The 20,320-nt window shown below is 37.0% G+C and overlaps 1 protein-coding gene and 1 pseudogene across 2 annotated transcripts; one reads left to right on the top strand and one right to left on the bottom strand.

Moving 5' to 3' along the window:
* Positions 1-11,215: 11,215 nt before the first annotated feature.
* On the top strand, positions 11,216-12,043 carry LOC109163593 (annotated as a pseudogene).
* A 2,623-nt stretch (positions 12,044-14,666) lies between these two features.
* Positions 14,667-19,192, bottom strand: LOC109163649 (homogentisate 1,2-dioxygenase). Of its 2 annotated transcripts, none has more exons than XM_019312402.1 (9): positions 18,797-19,192; positions 17,328-17,558; positions 16,906-16,985; positions 16,323-16,490; positions 16,072-16,247; positions 15,915-15,984; positions 15,663-15,817; positions 15,381-15,464; positions 14,667-15,060 (listed from the first exon to the last, which is right to left on the bottom strand). In XM_019312402.1, exons 1-9 carry the CDS (start codon positions 19,006-19,008, stop codon positions 14,842-14,844), a joined length of 1,395 nt encoding a protein of 464 aa, XP_019167947.1. In that variant the 5' UTR covers positions 19,009-19,192; the 3' UTR covers positions 14,667-14,841. The 2 variants fall into 2 exon arrangements, with proteins under 2 accessions (XP_019167947.1, XP_019167948.1); XM_019312403.1 differs by lacking the exon at positions 14,667-15,060 and adding an exon at positions 15,116-15,131.
* Positions 19,193-20,320: the final 1,128 nt, after the last annotated feature.

Raw genomic sequence — 20,320 nt, forward strand, 5'->3', positions numbered from 1 at the left:
TTGATTTTCCCAATGTTGTATGTAGTCTAAAAAGTTAGATTTGGAAAATGAATGTAAGAAAAATGTGCTTGTAAAACGCCTTTTTTAAAATTGGAAAATGAAAAAAAGGGAATGAATGATTCAAAAAACGGAGGAACATACTTGATAATCAATCGTTATACTATGGAGTATGTGCTCTATGTTCACAATTTTACAGCTCCATGTTCATAATTTTATCACTATATGTTCATAATTGTAAGTTCATAATATCAGAGCTCTGTGTTCATAATTCCATAACTGTACATTCATAATTCCACAAACGAATAACGCAATTAACAGCGATGTCGCGTTTTTCCTAAAAACGTCAACTCACCATTTGGAATGGGCAGGCCAATAAATAACATCCCAGGTCCAATTATTCCACCATTTTAATGCTCCCACTTAGGTTACCGGCTTGCACTACCAAGCCCAGCAAACAAAACTTTTAACTACGAACTTATTGAGAAGAAATATTCCTCATCTGGTTTCGATTTGGGAGACTGTGAGAGCCTTTCATGGGGAAAAAATGGAGCAGAGAACTTTGATGTACTTATATGAGATTTGCGTTGTATCATTGTTCACCAAAAACTTAGGAACGTAGATGAAGCCTTGATTATTTATTTATTTATTTATTTATTTATTTTTGATATGGTAATTGCATTGCTTTTGTTGAAGGGGCTTATATGTGAAGCAGAAATATAGCCTGGAAGCTTTGCTTCACCAAACGGAATGGCAGAGATGGGCTATCTTTCTGATTGATATTGTCCAGTTGTTGAATGTTAATGAATAAGGTTATGGGTTTCACATTCCTAGTGGATTTCTATTCCTAAAAGGAGGTCACATTCCTAAAGGGATTTCTTCCTAAAGGAGGTTCCTCATTCCTTTTGAAAAAGGGTTTCTCATCACATCTATAAATATTCAGAAAAACTCTAGGGATCTAAACTGTTTTCAAATCTCTAAGTTTTCTAGTCTCCGTATCATCGGGAGGTGATTAAGGTATACGATTAGAGAGGTGAAGCATTATATTCTTGATTTATTCAATTTAGATATTACATCTCCAATGGAACCAAATAAGTTCTATCTTATCTATTTAATTAAAAATCCATGATCATGAACATTGTTTAGTTGATTGATTTGATTTACATGTGATCATTGTTAATTGTGCTTCCGCATTCAAGTTATATAGCACATAAAGGACTATTTAACATTGTCCAGTTGTTGAATGTTAATAGTTTGGGTGTGAAATGAAATATCTAAAGCTATGCTGCCTTTAGATTGGTAAATGTTTTAGATATACGCTATTAAAGTATTAATATTGCAAATCAAATATATATATATATATATATATATATATATATATATATATATATATATATATGCTGCCTTTATGTTGCTTTGGAATTTGTTTTCTGTTGAACCTACATGCTTATGGCAAGCATGGAAGCACTGAAGGTTACCAGCACAAGAAGTGTACGTTCACAGGCCAATTAGCTTCAATTCTTATATGTCCGTCCAGTTGTTCTTTTTTTTTTTTTTTTTTTTACATATTATTAACATGTGTGTGGTTCGAAATTGATTGGAATTTAAGGATGAAAATGAGTAATGATTTGATATTGGTAGGTCAAATGGTTGTGTTCTGTTCCATTGATTGATGAAATGCAACCTTAGTCTGTTAATCAGCCAATAAATTTTGGATCAGAACTAAATCTGCCTCTTATATATTTCAATTTTTTTTTAAATATATATTTCAGTTTTAAATTGGATTATGATGTGATGTTCAGTTTTTAAATTTTAAGTTTGGCTCTGTTGTTTTGTTAATGTTATTATCGTTTTTAACTATTGTAGATGGAAGATCTTTCAATGGAGGCCGGTTACATTTATCTTAACAAAGTCAGGTTTGATTTTATTAATTATAACCTTTTGGTAGTAGAGGATTTTTTTTTGAAAACGGTAGTAGAGGATTTGGTTGTGAAAGAAAACTAAATTAATTGTGGAGTGCATTTGATTATTTATACTTAATGCTGATTTTTCTGCATATGAGATGTATAGGTTAATTTTGGATACTCCATTATGATATAGTTTCTTGTGAGAAAGTAAATGGTTGGGCTATGAAAGACTTTCTTTTGAAAGAATTCTATGCATACAAGTGTGTTTGGTAATTAAAGGAATGGTTTCCTTAGAGTAATTTGGCTATCAACGTTAGAGTTCCCTTAGAGTTATTTCAAATACATTCCATTCATTCAAAATTAAAGTGTGTCTTCTTAATGAAAAACATGTTGTTACTGAAGTTCCAACAAAAATAGTAGCAGAACCATCTCGATAATGTTGTAACATCAGTTACAATACTTTTTAACAATCAATGAGATCAGAACGACAAAGACAGATTTCAGTGCGCCTACAAGATAATAAGACAAGTCATGAGGATGAAATTAATGATGGTGAATTGGCTCACTATGCTTTGTTAGCAGAAGTTGAACCTATTAAATTTGAATAAGCTATTCAAAATTTCAAATGGAAGAAAGCTATGGATGAGGAGATGGCTTCAATTGAGAAAAATGGAACGTGGGAGCTAGCAGATCTTCCATGGAGTCATAAGGCCATGTGAAATGTGTCTTCATGATCAAAATAAAGTCAAATAGTGAGGTTGAAAGATACAAATTAAAGCGAGGTTTGTGACAAAAAGGTTTAAATGATGAAAAGGTTATGACTATGCATTATCCACATATGAAGCTTATGAGTATATTGTAATAACATCAACTGCATGTCAAGCAATGTGACTTAGCAACATTATAAGCCAACTTGGGTTTCAGAAGATCTAATCAAGATCTATGTGGACAACGCATTACGATATTAACTATTAATTTAGCTAAAAATCATGTCTTTCATGAAAGGAGCAAAACATAGACATAAATATCATTTATTGAAAGATCAAGTTAATAAGGGATCAAAGTGATGAGTATTGCAAGACCAAAGATCAAACTAATCAAGTTGAAGATCAAGATAATGTTTATCTCTATTAATTTAAGAATAATGTTATTTTTCCTTCTTGAGTTTACCTCCTAATATTTATGACTTTATGTTATAGTGAAATATTTCTTATTTATTGGCTACCGTAATTGATCACGAACCCAACCTAACATTGAAATATGAGTCGCTAGGGAGAGGGGGTGACTGGGTGAGAGTGAGAGTTGTGGGATTGTGTTGGGTTTGAGGAGGTAGCGGTGGTGGAAGAGGAGCCGGAGAAAAGGGAAGAAATGGTGGAGATTGCGACTACGTAGAAGAAATATGTGTAGGTCAGTAAAGGTTTCCAGATGCAGCCGGGGAAGTCATCTACTATGAGTAATTCCACACAATTACAATTTCACTCATGTAAATTAATTATGAAAACAAAGATACCAAAAATAAGAAAAAAAAATCTCAACCATAAAAAATCAGGGTCTAATGGTAAAAAATTGTCCCCATGTCCTCATATAAATGGGTGTCCTCATTTGAACATAAATATATATAGGTTAATGATAAAGTGAGTCCACCGCTTCCCATGAGTCCAAGAAGTCATACACATTGATCATTGAATAATGGATGTCTAGGATTTTATGAGTTTTTTTATTTAAATTTCTTTTTTGTTATTAATTAGGGGTTGTTTGGTAATTTGGTGTGCATTTAAACTTTATTTAATATTATTTTAAGATAGTGTACATGATTTTAGGGATATATTTTGAGGGTATGTAAGATTTATCTATTGATCTTTAATTTATGGATGGTTATGATTTTATGTGTTTTCTTTTACACATGATAAGTGCCAAAATGTTCATGTTTTCACCTTACATTTAGGCTTATTTTTCTTGTCATTTGTTATAATTTTGTCCAAAGTGTTCCTCATTTGATTCATTTGTGTGTTTAGGTGTAATTCTTTATAATTTAGATGAATTGAATTATTTTGGAGCATTTTGGATGCATGTAGAGTCAATTGGAGCCAATGAGAAGCTATGAAGATGGGGGCAACACCTCTTAGAGAACCAAATTGTGGTGTTCAATGGTCTTCGTCATTTGGACAAACAAAGGCAAAAGTGAAGCAAAAGAGCAAAAAGTTGAAATTCTCGCACAACTCGTCCACTGGTTGGTATTTTGACCGTATCTCAGCGTAGGAATGTCCAAATTACGTGTTTTTTACGTCATTGGAAAGATAACTTGAAGGGCTACAACTTTAATGAAGAACACAAAGACTAATTCAAAGATTTCGATAGTGAAAAATAGCGTAGAAGGAATATTTTGTGCACATGAATTATTCTTGGTGGGCACGAGTCCAGGCACACCCGTGCCCACAAGGCAGTGTGCCTTCAATTATGGGCACGGGTATATGCACACCCGTGGCTAACCTCTGCAACTTTTCACAGCACATTTTGACCCCTTTAAAATGAGATTTCTTCTACCCCAAAACATATCTTTAATTTCCCTTTCATTCCCTAGTTAGGTTTAGCTCTAGAATAGCTTAAGATTAGTGTAGATTTCTTGTTCCTTTCCATTTTCAAGCTCAATACACCTTGCAATCTTGGATTTCAAAGCTTAAGTAGAGAAGTTTTCTGATATGAACCTAGTCCAAGATTCAAATAAGATGGAATATTGTCCCAAAAATGCTATCAAAATAAAGATAGAGATGGATCAAAATACCTTAGACATCACGAGAAACCCTTTGTCTCGAAACCTCAAAGACTTAGAAGAATCTCATTGTAGCTTTAAGTACATCGTTGATGCAATCTTCAATCAACAAGAGTCGGATTTAGTTTCCCTCGATTCAAGAACGAGTCCACGAACCTAAATCTAAGGTTGAAGAAAGGAAGATTGATTCGAGCCCACGAATCAATTTGCTAGTCGAGTCCACGACTAGCCACTAATTAGTCCACAATTAGCCATAAGGTTTCTTACACAAGTGTAAAGAAAAACTTAAGAATTTTATTGAATGAAAGCCTCCTTTAAATTGCTATGGATGTGGCCTATTTATAGGCATAGGGCAGCATTATAATCCTAAATACAATGGGAAAAAGAGTCCTAAACCTAATCTAGAAAGCAACTAAATATAGTCTTATTTAGAAAGGGATTTAAGGAATCCTTTCTAAATACAAACTAGTGTTTTTTAATTCATGCCAAACATTTTAAAATAATGATGACAAAAAATAATAAGGTGATTTGGGCCTAATTTAATCTCAAAATCAGCACTTAAACAATTATAAAAAAAAAAAAAAAAAAAAAAAAAGCCTTGAGTTCTTCTTCATCTTTTGCAAATGGGCTTGACTTGAATTTCCACCATCTTTGAATATCACCAATGAAGAGTTGCCTTAATTGTTTGGACTTGGGCCTTGTGATTGGCCTAATTGGTACTCTTAATGGATCTTCATTATGTTGGGCCGCATCATTTTCTTATTCATCTCTTTCATTTGCTTTTCATTTATGCTTTCAATTACGTCTTTAATATTGTGTATCTATTGTTAGATTATGATGAGTAGCTAAGTATTTTAGGACTTGAATTCGGTTTGATTTCTTGCTATTGATGCCTATTTGAGTTGTATTGCATGAAGGGATTATTTGGGTGTTCTAGGGTTTGTTGTGAAATTGTGTATAATTGTTGGATCCCAATTATATGCTTTATTTGGAGTGTGTTTGTTGTTAGAGTAGAGCTTGTACACTAGCCACACGCTCACACACTTGATGCCCAATATGGGAGTATTTCGGGTGTTAAGGAAAATTTATGCCTTGTGTTCTTGTTTGGGCAACCTTGGGTTGAATTGCCACGAGAGTGGAGTTCAAGGTGAGGTTGCAAGTCCAAATAGCTACGAGAGTATTATTTTAACACTTTTGTGCATCTCACTTACCCTATGCCTTGTTTTAATTTCCTAATCCTTAGTACAATATTTGACATCTTAACTTGAACCAACCAAGTCCCACTCCTTTATTTTACTTGTCTTAGCCGTTATTTGCTTAATCATATCAACCAAACTCTTTATTGATAGGCCTAGCTTCTAAAAGGATAGTTTCACGACTGGAAATTATGGAATTTCCGACCACTTGAAAGTGATCTTAAATCAAGTTGAAACCAAAAAGTGGTCGGAAATAGCAACAAAGGTTTTTCCGGATACCAAAAGTGGTCGAAACAAGGCTTTTTACTTGATTTAAGATCACTTTCAGGTGGTCGAAAATTCCATGATTTCCAGTAGTGTTTTAGCTTGTGCTTAACTCCACTTTGCATCAATTCCTAACATTACAAGAGCAATCTCCAGTGGAACGATATCTAAACTCTATACTGTGATTTGATACTTGATGGATGTGATACTTGATGGATGTGTGAAAACCATCATTACCAACGCATTAGACTTGAAAGAGGTGAAACATATATAAGATTGATTTTATGCCTTTCACAAAATAAATAAATACTAAAAAAAAATAGAAACAACCATCATACCTATGTGTAAGGTAAGCGTATATTAGAAAAGAAGTCGTTCATAATGCTTAGAGAACAATGAAAAAGCGAACCAAAAAAAAAAAAAATCTCACAAGAAATTCATAATTAGAGCTTTAAAAAAAAAAAAAAAGAAGAAACAACCAAAGAAAAAATCAAAGTCTAGAAAGTTATTTCTGATAAGTCTCATCGAGAGATCAAAACAAAGATCAATTGGGTAAATGAAAAACAAGCAGAAGTTCTAGCTTGAATGAAGAGCAGAACTCATAAGACACTAATCAAGTAAATGGAACAAGGTTATCTCCATTTTTGAAGTTGTGCACTAGTTGTTGTGGTGATGACTGAAGTTTAGCTAACATTATATAAGAAAGAGTTTGCTGATGAATGACATTAGCGCTTCTGTGGCAGTTCCCTGACGTAAGCTCTTACATCAAAAATTAATTTTTTTTTCCTTTGAAAAAATATCTCCTCCCACGAATTGATGGAAATTTCATAAATGTTTCTAACCAATTTATCTAATTTTAGAAAAGAGTTAATATCATCAAGGGTCCTCAAGTCCTAAGCTTTTAATTGACCACCTGTGGTCCTTCGACTTTCAAATTGTTAACAACCGTGGTCCAAGTTAACTACCCATAGTTCTTCAACTATCAAATTTTTAACCACCCATGGTCCAAATTTTTTGCTACTCTCAAGCTGTGGGTCATCCGCACTGGCGCGAGGCTATGGATGAGGAATTTAACGCATTGCTGCATAATCACACCTGGCGGTTAGTGGCTCTGGAATCTCATATGAACATTATTGGTTGCAAATGGGTGTTCCGCACTAAACGCAACGCTGATGGTACTGTGGAGCGTTACAAAGCACGCCTCGTTGCCAAAGGGTTCAACCAGGTAGCGGGCGAAGATTTTTTTGATACCTTCAGTCCTGTGGTCAAACCGACCACAGTGCGTATGTTATTTTCTCTTGCAGTGTCCAACAGTTGGACTCTACGTCAGTTAGACGTCCATAATGCTTTCCTAAATAGACACCTGGCAGAAACTGTGTACATGAAACAACCACCGGGGTACGAAGATCCGGCTAATCCCGGCCATGTCTGTCATCTTCAGTGTTCCCTATATGGCTTGAAACAGGCACCACGGGCCTGGTTCAAGAGACTTCATGACTTTTTGTTATCTGCAGGGTTCAACTCATCCAAAATAGACATTTCTCTGTTTTACTACACTACTGGGACCTCTCGTGTGTTTCTTCTTGTCTATGTCAACGATATTTTCATGATGGGGAATGATGCAACTCTGGTTACTGCTCTATTGGGCCGCCTGGCAACTGCGTTTAAAATTTGGGACCTTGGAACACCGGGATTCTTCTTAGGTATTGAGACCATCACCGTGGATAACGAGATTCTTCTCTCTCAACGTCGCTATATGACTGATCTCTTAGGGTGGTCTAGAATGGCTGACTGTAAGCCTCTTGCTACACCTGCGGCTGTCACGAAAGTAGTTGTCCCGACTGACTTTCCGTACGAGAATCCAACCCAGTACCGTCATATAGTTGGCGCCTTACAGTATCTGGCTATCACTCGGTCGGATCTTGCGTACGCTGTCAACCGCCTATGTCAGTTCATGCACTCGCCAATTACTGAACACTGGGGTCTTGTTAAACGAGTATTGCGCTACATCAAGGGGACGCTTGACTACGGGTTACGGCTATCACCGTCGTCCTCTACCAGCATTCATGTATACTCAGATTCCGATTGGGCTGGGTATCCTATTGATCGAAAGAGTACAAGTAGTTTTGCTGTCTACCTAGGGACTAATCTCATCTCCTGGCTCTCCAAGAAACAACGTACCGTCGCACGTTCGTCCACCGAGGCAGAGTACAAAACCCTAGCTGTTGTGTCTGCCGAAGTTACCTGGGTTGTGTCTCTACTTCGGGAGCTAGGGTTGCACTCCAGCCAGCTAGCAACGTTATGGTGTGATAATCTTGGGGCAACATACCTCTGTGCCAATCCGGTTTTCCATGTACGCACGAAACACGTGGAGATTAACTATCACTTTGTCCATGATAAGGTTGCGTCTGGGGACTTTGTCGTCAACTATGTTTCTACTACAGATCAGCTCGCAGATATCTTCACCAAACCTCTGCCTTCACCACGGTTTGCTACTCTACGGGACAAGTTCAATGTTGTGGTTCACCACCCTTGTGCTTGAGGGGGTGTGTTAGTATTAATATTATTATTGTGTTATATTATATGCTTGTAATTATGTGGTGCTAGACTAGCTAACTTAGTGTAACCTGATTGTCAGGAGTAGTTAGTGTTTAGTTACATATATACTTTGTACTTTCAATTCTATCGCAACTAAATAAATTCAATTCTCTAATCTCATGTATACATTTTATTTTGTTAATTACGGGATACTAATAAAATATTATGGAGTACAAAATACAAATAACAATACAAACAAGTGATAATTTCATTATATGTTTCATTAATAATGACAAAGGTTACACAAATATTTATGTTTGAATGTTAGAATTTTGAGAAAAGTGATTGAAAATGCCAAAGCGGTTGAGGAGTGCCGCGGTCTAGGTTGTTTACAAAACATGTGATGAAAAAGTATAAATATAAAAAATATAAATGTGTATTTACAAATATTTTTCTTCATTTATGCATAAATATTAATTGTTTATTAGATTCTTATTTGAAGAGTGTGTATGTTTTAAAATTTTCTAAAATTAGAGAAATTGTTTTGAATCATTTATGTAATTTTTATAAATTTGTGGAAAGAAATATTTTTTCAAATGCAAAAAATCTAATCTTTGACATAAGAGGTTACGTCAGGGATTGCCACGGAATCGCTAACCTCATTCATCACCAACTCTCTCCTATATAATGTTAGCTAAATTTCAGTCCACGACAACAACTAGTGCACAACCTCAAAAATGGAGACAAACTTGTTCCATTTTACTTGATTAGCGTCTTATGAGTTCTCCTTTTCATCCAAGATAGAACTTTGCTTGTTCTTTATTTACCCTATTGATGTTTAATTGATCTTTGTTTCAACCTCTCGATGAGGCCTATCAAAAATAACTTTCTAAACTTTTATTTCTTCTTTGGTTGTTTCTTTTTTTTTTTTTTTAAAGCTCTAATTATGAATTTATTGTGAGATTTTATTTTTGACTTACTTTTCATTGTTCTCTAAGCATTATTTTTGACTTACTTTTCATTGTTCTCTAAGCATTCTGAACTACTTCTAGGATATAAGCTGCCATTTAAACAAATAGGTATGGTGATTGTTTGTCTTTTATTTTTTTTCTTATTTATTTATTTTGTGAAAGGAATAGAATCGATCTTATATATATTTCACCTCTTTCATGTCTACTGTATATTAAGTATATATATGTCTTAGTTTTTTTTTTTTTTTTTTTTTTGAGGAATTATATATGAATTGTGAGATTTGTTTGTTTGTTTGTTTGTTTTTTTTTTTTTTGTTCGAGAGTGTTTTTTTATATGCATATGACTTTGCTATAATCTTTCTATGTTTATTTATTAGAGTTAATTCCAACAATGGTCCTCCGACTATTGCGATTTTTCAAAATTGGTCTTCGACTTTTAATTTGAACGAAAAAGACACTTGACTTTCTAATTTGTTCCAGCAAAAGTCCTTCTGTTATCCATCCGTCTCTTAGCCATTAGTTTAGGGTGAAAATTGTATTTTCATTACCTATGCTTCTGCTTCCTCATTTTGGTCCGTATATGTAGGCATTTGATGCAGAGAAGCAATGCTTCTTCATCCTAATAATGTCTTGTTGGAGAATATGAAATCAAAGGGGGGAAGAGCAAAACTGACAAGAAATTGCTCTCAAGCGAAAATAAGTTGATAAAGCAGCAAAATCAAAGGCCTTTCTGATGGGGTTGAGAAGATAAGGAGGAATAGGCACATTTGCAGTTATGTACTTAAAGTTGGGAAGAGAACTGAGTATTTGCCGACCGGATTCAGAGACTAGGTTGGTATTAGATCTCAGTATTGCGGCAGTAGAAGTTTTATCAAACTTGGTTTCTCTCCAGTCATCTTCGCCAACCGTCGCTGCCGCCGGCCTTTCCCGCTTTATAAATCAGCCAGATCCACTACTTCAGCTTGGTCTCAACATCAGAAACAGCAAAGAAAACAGTAGCAGTTGTTGGCAACACCCCACTATCTAAACCCCCTAACACCCCCCCCCCCCCCCCCCCCCCCCAAAAAAAAAATATCCATCCAAAAAATAGAGACCAGACCATACCACACACTTTTTTTTTTCAAGGAAATAATGAATTGAATATGTTGCCAAGAGCTCTGTTTCCATGCACATCAGTTGGTTTAATTGATTGTGCCCAACTGATTAAGAGAACAATGAGAAATGAAAATTTGTTTGTACAGGAGGAAACCAACACCCACCTAGGAAACACCAAAACAAAATTTGACCTTTCAGATTCAAAATTTCAACATACATGGCAGAGCAACCATCTTTTTTAATTTAATAACTTTTAGTTATTTTCGGAAGAACAAATTGCACTTTTGGTCCTGTGAGTATTAGGGTACTGACAATTTGAGTACGTGACTTTCAAAATTCCCAATTTAAACCTTTAACTATGCAATTTTTGGCAGATTTGGTCCTCCGGGCCAAATTGCCGACCAATTTTGGCCGAAAAAAGATTTAATGCTTCGAATTAATTTCTGATGAGGGTAAAAACGTCATTTCTTATATATTGTAGCAACGGCGAATCAAAACGGTGAGTACCCAACCTGTCCCTGTGCCCCCAATCCGAGTTCAATCGCCGGAAAATGCAGCCTAACTCCGCGGATTCCGACCTTCCACGCATTGCCAACGTCAAAGTCCGTTCATCTTCCCCGCGCTTTCCGCCTCCCGCCACCCCGTCTTCCACCGATACCCCCACGGCCGGAGCCCAGCGTAAGATCGGCATCGCCGTAGACCTCAGCGACGAGTCTGCCTTCGCCGTCAAGTGGGCGGTCCACCACTACCTCCGTCCCGGGGACGCCGTCATACTCCTCCATGTCCGCCCCACCTCTGTTCTCTATGGAGCTGACTGGGGTTTTGTTGACCTCCATCGTCGACACTGACAACGAGGAGTCGCAGCAGAAGCTGGAGGATGATTTCGACACTTTTACTACTACTAAGGCCACCGATCTGGCTCAGCCGCTGGTGGACGCGCAGATTCCATTCAAAATCCACATCGTTAAGGACCACGATATGAAGGAGAGGCTCTGCCTCGAGGTCGAAAGGCTGGGACTCAGTGCCGTCATCATGGGGAGCCGTGGATTTGGGGCTACTAAGAGAGGAAATGACGGAAGGCTTGGCAGCGTTAGTGATTACTGTGTTAGACATTGCGTTTGCCCTGTAGTTGTTGTTAGATATCCCGATGAGAAGGACAGTGGAAATGCTAGTGGTGAACCTATTGTCTCTGTGGCCTCAGTGGAGGAAGAAGAAGACGAGCCGGAGTACCATGATGCTCATGATGATCGAAATACACTCGCAATGACGTTTTTACCCTCATCAGAAATTAATTCGAAGCATTAAATCTTTTTCCGGCCAAAATTGGCCGGTAATTTGGCCCGGAGGACCAAATCTGCCAAAAATTGCATAGTTAAAGGTTTAAATTGGGAGTTTTGAAAGTCACGTACTCAAATTGTCAGTACCCTAATACTCACAGGACCAAAAGTGCAATTTGTTCTTTTCGGAATAAGATGAGTCTCTCTTTATGACTCGTGAAGGGGATCTTCTCCTGTCTTCATACGCTTGGCTGCAGGTTCTTCACCATCTTCGTGGTTGCTTAATCCATTCACTGCTTCTGACCCAAAAGAGAGATATGTTTGCTCGTGATCTGTGCCCAGCCTTGAATTTTGGGCCCCAATGTCTTTTGGGATTGGGACGGAAGTGTGCAACCTTCTTTGCATGCAGAACAATTTTCAGAGAGGGGGGGGGGGGGGGGCTCGGGCTAAAAACCCGTGTGCTAAGCTAAAGCGAATGGACTAAAAAAAATATATGGAAATGTAAAAAGACAAAAGGAAAGGAAACTTACCGAGTGTTGGGGTACTTAGAAGCTAAGGAGGTAACTGAACAAACTTGCGTAACAATGGCTCAAGAGCGTCTGACCGATTTGCAGAAAAAACGTAGTGAAGGCCTTCGCAAGGGCCCTATTTATAGAAAAATTTTGGCGGGAAAACGCCTCGTTCTTTCCCGAGCGACGTCCGAGTATCAAACTTTACTCGGCCGGTTAGAAGGGCGGATATATCGGCCGCCTCCTTTTTGGTAAACAGGCATTCATGTTGATCCATCGTCTCGCTGTTAAGGAAAATCATCTTAGGGCCCTCCTGTGGGCTTCTTGGAGAACCCCCCGCAGCTTGCTCGGTCAATGCTCCTACTGAGTGAAGGGACAAGTGAGGGTCTGGGGTTCCCCCAATCATTTGGGTTGGATGTTCCCGATCGTGGTGCGCTGGGGATCTTTCTTCGCGTCCGGAAGTCCTAGTTTCCTCGCCCTCTAAAGCACATTGCAAGGTCTCGGCCGTAGCTTCTAAGGATTCCTCGATCACCGTCCTGTCGGTGTCGATCTCGACCTCGTCGTTGTAATCAGCCCCGGAGATGTTCTGACTATCTAAACTGGACATCTTCCCCCTTCATAGAGGATATGAGGGTGTTTCAGAGGGGGGGGGGGGGGGGCTCGGGCTAAAAACCTGCGTGCTAAGCTAAAGCGAATGGACTAAAAAATATATATGGAAATGTAAAAAGACAAAAGGAAAGGAAACTTACCGACTGTTGGTACTTAGAAGTTGGTGAGGTAACTGAACAAACTTGCGTAACAATGGCTCGGGAGCGTCCGACTGATTTTTACAGCAGAAAAAGCGTAGTGAAGGCCTTCGCAAGGGCCCTATTTATAGAAAAATTTTGGCGGGAAAACGACTCGTTCTTTCGAGAAGCTTAATCTGAATCCCTGGGCCACTAGGGCGCAACACGTGTCTGTCAAAGCCCGCAAGATCGCGGAGCGGTCATGGCATCTGGGGTGTTTATGAACTCCAGCCCGAGCCCTTTCTCCGTGACCCCTCGAAACAGACCCGGGCTGGGGGGCTCTTGATAGGTTATACACCGGATCGGTCTTGAACCACTGAGCGACTCTCCATTTTGCCTGATCGGTGCCGACTGCCTTGCTCTCCCCGTTCTTTCCCGACCGGTCTTCTCTTGTCTTGACCGCCACGCGCATTAACCTCGCGGGACCCCACGTGTTAGTGGTAGGCATTGCCAAAAGACCAAGGCTTAGCCGTCGACACGTATGTGCCACGTGCTTGCCATGCCGGTAGCCCGGGACGTATTTCCCTTGTCTTCGCCTATAAGTACTCGCATTTATTATGACAAGGGGGACTTTTCGATCGATTCTAGGACAAGCACCTATTCAGAGGCTCTCAACCACCACTTAGTCGGACGCTGAGATGGGGTGATTGGTTTAGCTACTAGTCCGCGTGCATTAGTACTATATATATATATATATATATATATATATATATATATATATATATAACACCTACAATCATATAAAAGTGTGCACTGAAAGGCACAACAATGTGGATCACCCCAATATTTATCAAATTTTGCCCTCATATTCATTCCCATAATCTTAACACGTACTACTAGATTCAACTTCCACCACATTATTTAATAAGCATGACATATCAGGAAAACTCAGAGAAAAAGGTGTTGGCCTTGTTTGGTAAATGGTTGTTAGCCGATAACTGTTAGCTGATTTGGTTAAATGGTATAACTAATTGATAACATTAGTTGATTGTAGAAATGTGTTTGGTAAATTAGAAGTTAGATGATAGTTGTTTGGTATAATTTTTTTTTTTCTCAAAAAGCTAATTGAAAAGGTTGCTTTGATTAGCTTTTTAAATTTTAGCATTTTGGGGTTACAAAAAACTTATTAACCAAACACTTAATTTGCTTATTTAACCAAGTCAAACAGCTAATAGTAGTCAAATAAGCCAAAATTGACTAATAAGCTAACTATTTTACCAAACGGACCAATATAAGTCACATACAAGGAACCAAATATCCTAACAATCATTTCATAGAAAGATTTTAGAATTTTAGCCAAAGAAGCAAACACAATCCCAATCCATGAAATCAAGTATATTTCCACCCAAATCAGCAATAAAAGATGTATCATGATCTTCATTATTCGTATTTATGTTTCAGTCATACCCATACATCAACTTGTATCCCAACAATGTATTATTCTGTACAAACTGTGGCATTTCGATAGAGACAAACCAACCATTACTCCGGTGGAACCCATGACAAGATGACAATCATTGGTGTGCCATACTTCAGTGGTCTCCATTTTCCAACTCCTTGTTCCCTTCATCTGTGGATCCTCCTGTGAAGTGAGACTTCAAACCTATCCAACACTGATAATAATCGTGATCAATGAAGGGCGATTCCAGTGCCCATGGACAGACTCGGGGTACGAGGCATGACTCGAACATGAAAGCCATCGTGCCTGTGATTCTATGCGGCCCTGCTTCATTTCCCAGGGCTATGGTTTTCTGTCAGCATTATAATATTGTTAGATCATAGATGCCTCTCTGGGAGCATTACAATGTTGTTAGATGTCTTTCTGTGAGCATTATACTGTTAGATTGGAAGAACACTATAGCAAACAGGCTGTAACTAACTATAAAAACAGAATGCTAGTGGTGGTTCTTGAGAATAATAATAATAATAATAATAATAATAATAATAATAATAATAATAATAAAATGTATAATTTCACTATCAGTTTAAACTTTTAGTTAAAACGAAACAAGTTATTCAATTTTGGAAGTATGGAGATGACGGGGGAGAGAGTGAGTAGATGATGTTTCACCTCGTATGTTTTGGTATCGGGACCATGGGGAGTCATGCAGCTATGGAGGCTTGCACCACCTGGAAGAAAGCCATCAGCTTTTGCCTGAAAACAGCAAATTGTGTTGAAATTCATGATTTATCACAAATTCCTTCTATGATGAACAAACCTGGTACTTTTAAGGATGTTCTATCCAGAAAGATCAAAATAATGAACATTACCAATTTACCATAGGCTACCAAAACCAAGATTTCTTTTCACCCCCTACAGAGCAAAAATAACCAAAGAATTTGAAAAGTTTACCTCGTATCCTCCATAGATCAGGCCCATAAATTCACTCATACAATTTCGGTGGTAATATGGAGGACGAAAAGTGTGTTCAGCAACCAACCATCGAGGTGGAAAAATGACAAAGTCCATCAATGCCACTCCTGGTTTATCTGTGGGTGCTGTCAAAACTGCATTTGGTTTTTGAAAATGAATCAAACAGAAGTTGCAATTCAATCTATCTAATAATACAAGACACCAAGCAACTTTTTGTAGAAAGGAATATACCTGTGTTTATTGATGGATCACTGTGATCAAACAAAACTGTGTTATAAGGGCAGAACTTGCTTAGATCATACTGCAAACAGAACACTTTTACTCCATAAGGATTAAGGAAACTACTATTGATAATTTTATCCAAGTTAGCATCTTCAAGAATATTTACCTTGTAAGGGGCATAATTGCCATGCCAAGCAACCACGTTGAATGGTGAAAACTCTTGTTTTGCAGTGAAGAGTTCACCGCCAAATTTTTGTACAATGGTGTAACCTGGATGGCAGCTATCATCAAACCATGCCACCGGGACAAGAAAATCCCTTGGAGCAGCAAGACCATTTGCACCTAAACAGAATTAAAGCATATCATATGATCCCTGATTTAACATGCACGGAGTGTTAAGTAATTTTGAATGTGCACCTATTGGCCCAAGATCAGGGAGTTGAAAATGAGTTCCAAAAATTTCACCAACATAACCTCGCGATTCTCCATCCGGCAGATCAACAGCAAAGCGAAATCCTTGAGGAATAACAACTATTTCACCAGGATTGACTTGCAACCTACCACATTCAGTTGTAATCCACAACCCTATATGGTAAACAAAAGATAAAGACAACTTCAGTGAACATAACAAAAAGAAAATCAGCAAGCTCTAAGAATATCACAATTAACCTTAAGAGAAGATGCAAAACTGGACCTTTCTTTTGAGCTGTAATATGAGCATGGGTGAATTATCCTACAATTACCACAAAATGTTCTGGAGGGGGAGACTAAGGGCCAAACAGAAGATAAGACAGCAGCTAGTAATCAGAATGAATGCTGAGTCTGTATCTTTTAAAATTAACCAAAGATCCAAAGTAATTCTTTAAAATTCTCATAATTTCTAAGAGGTTCCAGGAAAGTGAAATTGGTTTCACTTGGATTGTTGGATTAGGTACAATCAAACACATGGTCACTGAAAAACAAATGACTCATTAAACCAGTGAAGTGGGGCATCACTTACTTCCTTTTTGAGGAACTATCAAAAAGTCCCCATCAGCATTGCAAAATGCACAGTTGTCCATTGATTTGTTAGCTGTATACCTACATTTCCACAAGCACTTGAATTTATAACATAATGAAATTTATTCAATACTCTCAGCTAAAAGAGAACTGATGAAATGATAGGAATAAAGTCTTTCACATTAGCACTCCTTGAATTAGGGGTTTCTTATTTGCTCTCTACTTAAAAAAATAAAATAAAATAAAAAATAAAAAAAACCAACTAATGATGCAAAATTTGAAGTTAAAGCTGCAAAAATCATAGATAAAGTTTGTCAGAGGCAAGACCTTAAGTCTAAATATGAAGATTAAATCACTTCACAAGATACCAATACATTCCAGAATTATATATATAGCATATAAATGAGATTGAACCCAAATTACATGTGAATTGCAAAACCATGCCGGAGGTAAGAGCTGCCAGCTCCACATACAGTGTACAGCCCATCAATGAAATCAGTTGGTGTTTCTGGGATATCCACAGGCTTCCACCGTAATTGAGTAGGTGTAGCAGAACTATTTGACTGGTTGAACTCACTGACAAGTCTTTCATGAGTTGGAACTCTAGGTTTAAATGGCTCATGGGTAACTGATGGCTTAACACGATAGAACCAGCTGTCCACCAAAAAAAAAAAAAACATTATACAATAAAATCACATGCATCAATAATGAAGACTTGGAGAGACACATTCATAGGAATGCACCTTAATGCAACTTATGAAAGCTGCAAGTGCTTTCAAGTAACTAGACGCATCTATAGCATTGAGACCTATTGGATCACCCAAACCACAAGTGTATAAATGGAAACACATTGTTACGCATCAATCTTCAACATGCTCAATTACCTGTTAGGTTTTCACTTTAAACAGAGATAATAAACATACGGTAAGAAAATTAAAAATACCCATGTTTTAGTACTTTATCACTCTTAAAGTAGAAATTTAATACAATAACTCTCATCCATCACATGGACATGGTAACAACCAGCAATAATTCTTCTTCCATTTTTGTTGAAACTGACTTCTTGTTTGTGAATATGTCACAGTTTAAGTTTCGTTTCAAAACATAGGTAAAATACATTGAGACAGCGTCAAAGTTCCATAGCAGATTCTAACAAGTATAACTCCAATGCTTTGAAATATTAGTTTTAAAATAAAAATTATGTTTTATTTAGTAAGATAAAGATAAATTTTATAGAAGTATATTTGTAGAAAATAATTATATTATGGAGGTAAATCAAATCAAATTTGATCAAAATTTAAAACGGACAATAAAAAATTAATATTGGCAGAATGTATAGGCATTAGAAATTTTAATTAAAATTATAATTGGATGCGAGATTTTTGAAGTTTAAAAAACTTTTCGAGCTATTAAACCATAAATAAATCGAACTACAATGAATAGATGGTGGCTAGCAACAGTAATTACATGTACCAGGTGTGTTATTTGATGAAAAAATTAACAAAACATTTTTAAAAAATTAACCGAAAATTTAACTGGAATCGGAAAAAAAAAATTACTCGTAAATTAAAAGTATACTTTAATTAGATACAAATAATTAGATAAAAATATATATATATATATAAATTACGCACATAAATAATAATCAAATTATAATTTAATTCTAGAAATTTAGTACATAAAAATTAATACTCCGTATCACGGAAGGGAAATCGTCCTATGATCTGCACTTTCAAGTTTCAACTACCAAAATTTCACTACCTCTTTTCCAAACTTTCAAATTAGATGCATGTACCGCGAACTTCAACGAAGCAGTTCTCACAAACCAGATGAATACAGTTAAGATTTCAGATACGGACACAGAATAGAGAGAGAGAGAGAGAGGCAAAAACCTGAGCTGATTGAGTTTGCGAGGGGAGGTGAAAGAGGTGCCGGAAATCTGCTCAGCGTATAGGCCGAGAGGGCAGACAAGCGGACTGTTCTGGCCTCTGGGAAGAGCTCCGGCGATCGCCTCCGAGGAGAAGTGGTTGCCGAAGCCTGATTGGTACTCCAAATCCGCCGGAAATTTGGGAGATCCGGTGACATTATCATCCTTACTCTCCATGTCCGTAGCAATCCAAGTTCAATTACTTCAAAGCTCGCTCAGTACAGAGGCATGGATAGAAGTGATCAGAAGAAGGTATATGAAGGAGCTGTGCTGTCGTGGCGCGATTATCCGTTACTTGGTTACATTCAGTCAGAGTGTCGTAGCAACCTCTCCAAACTCTTTGCTCATTGTCGCTCTCTTTTGAGATTTTAGACATTTATTTTTCTTATTACTAATTTTGTACACGTGTAAAAATAGATCTCTCTCCAATATTAAAATTTTAGTTATATTAAAATATTTTTTAAAATAATAGTATATATACATTTTTAAATAATAATTTATAAGTCAAAGGTCTTGTGGTCTAGCGATATAGCTATGGTCCCTCAAATAAGATATCTCATTGTGGGGTATTGACTCTGTTAGAAATAAACTTTTTGTGGCTCAAATTCAATAAGACAACATGCCACCATCCACGTTGCCTGCTCAATGTGTGTCTCTTGCATGTTTGCCGAAAGCTATAGATTTCCATATAATTGTCGCAACTGCTGCATGATGCTCTCCTTCTTCCTGCGCTATTTTCTCCTCTTTCGATGTATAAATAGCTTTAGATTCCTTGTTTTTAATACACCTCTTACATCATTTGAATTTTCTTCTTTGTTTTTGTTCTCACATACAAATATATATATATATATATATATATATATATATATATATATATATATATATATATATATATATATATATATTTCATTTGTTATTCTCTTTTGAGAATTTATATATATATTTTATATTTTCCCATTTTATATTAGATTCATTTGTCATTTATATAATTTTCTTCATTTACATATTTTTCCTATTATTTAACTTCTATAATTCTCAATTTTTTATTCTTCGCTTCCGCATTATTCCGCTATATTCCTAACAAGTGGTATCAAAGCGGTTTAATTGAGAGTTATTTTCAAAGATGTCGACTGTTACCAAGTTCGATATCGAGAAGTTCGACGGAAAAATTAGCTTTTCTATCTGAAAGGTTCAGATGGAAGCCGTTCTAACCCAGAACGGTTTGAAGAAAGCGCTAGCTGGGAAGAAGAAGAAACCGACTGCAATGACAAATGAAGATTGGAAAGATTTGGATGACAAGGCACGTTCAACCATTCTTTTGTGCCTGTCTAAAGAGGTTCTACGTGAGGTGGTAAGTGAGATGACGACGTCAGATTTATGGTCCAAGTTGGATACGCTTTACATGGCCAAAACTCTGGCGAATACGCTACGCCTGAAGGAGCGTCTGTACACAATCCGTATGACGGAAGGTACTTCTATTAAATCTCAC

The sequence above is a fragment of the Ipomoea nil genome, unplaced genomic scaffold (assembly GCF_001879475.1).
Source record: "Ipomoea nil cultivar Tokyo-kokei standard unplaced genomic scaffold, Asagao_1.1 scaffold3030, whole genome shotgun sequence".
Taxonomy (NCBI): domain Eukaryota; kingdom Viridiplantae; phylum Streptophyta; class Magnoliopsida; order Solanales; family Convolvulaceae; genus Ipomoea; species Ipomoea nil.

What these genes read in the sequence shown, in the direction of transcription:
- LOC109163649 (XM_019312402.1), bottom strand. Translation starts at nt 19,008, where the DNA reads ATGGAGAGTAAGGATGATAATGTCACCGGATCTCCCAAATTTCCGGCG. An exon ending in CATGGTTTTGCAATTCACAT is followed by an intron (nt 16,986 to 17,327) that starts GTAATTTGGGTT and finishes GTGGAAATGTAG; the next exon opens with GTATACAGCTAACAAATCAA. An exon ending in TGATCTATGGAGGATACGAG is followed by an intron (nt 15,465 to 15,662) that starts GTAAACTTTTCA and finishes TGCTGTTTTCAG; the next exon opens with GCAAAAGCTGATGGCTTTCT.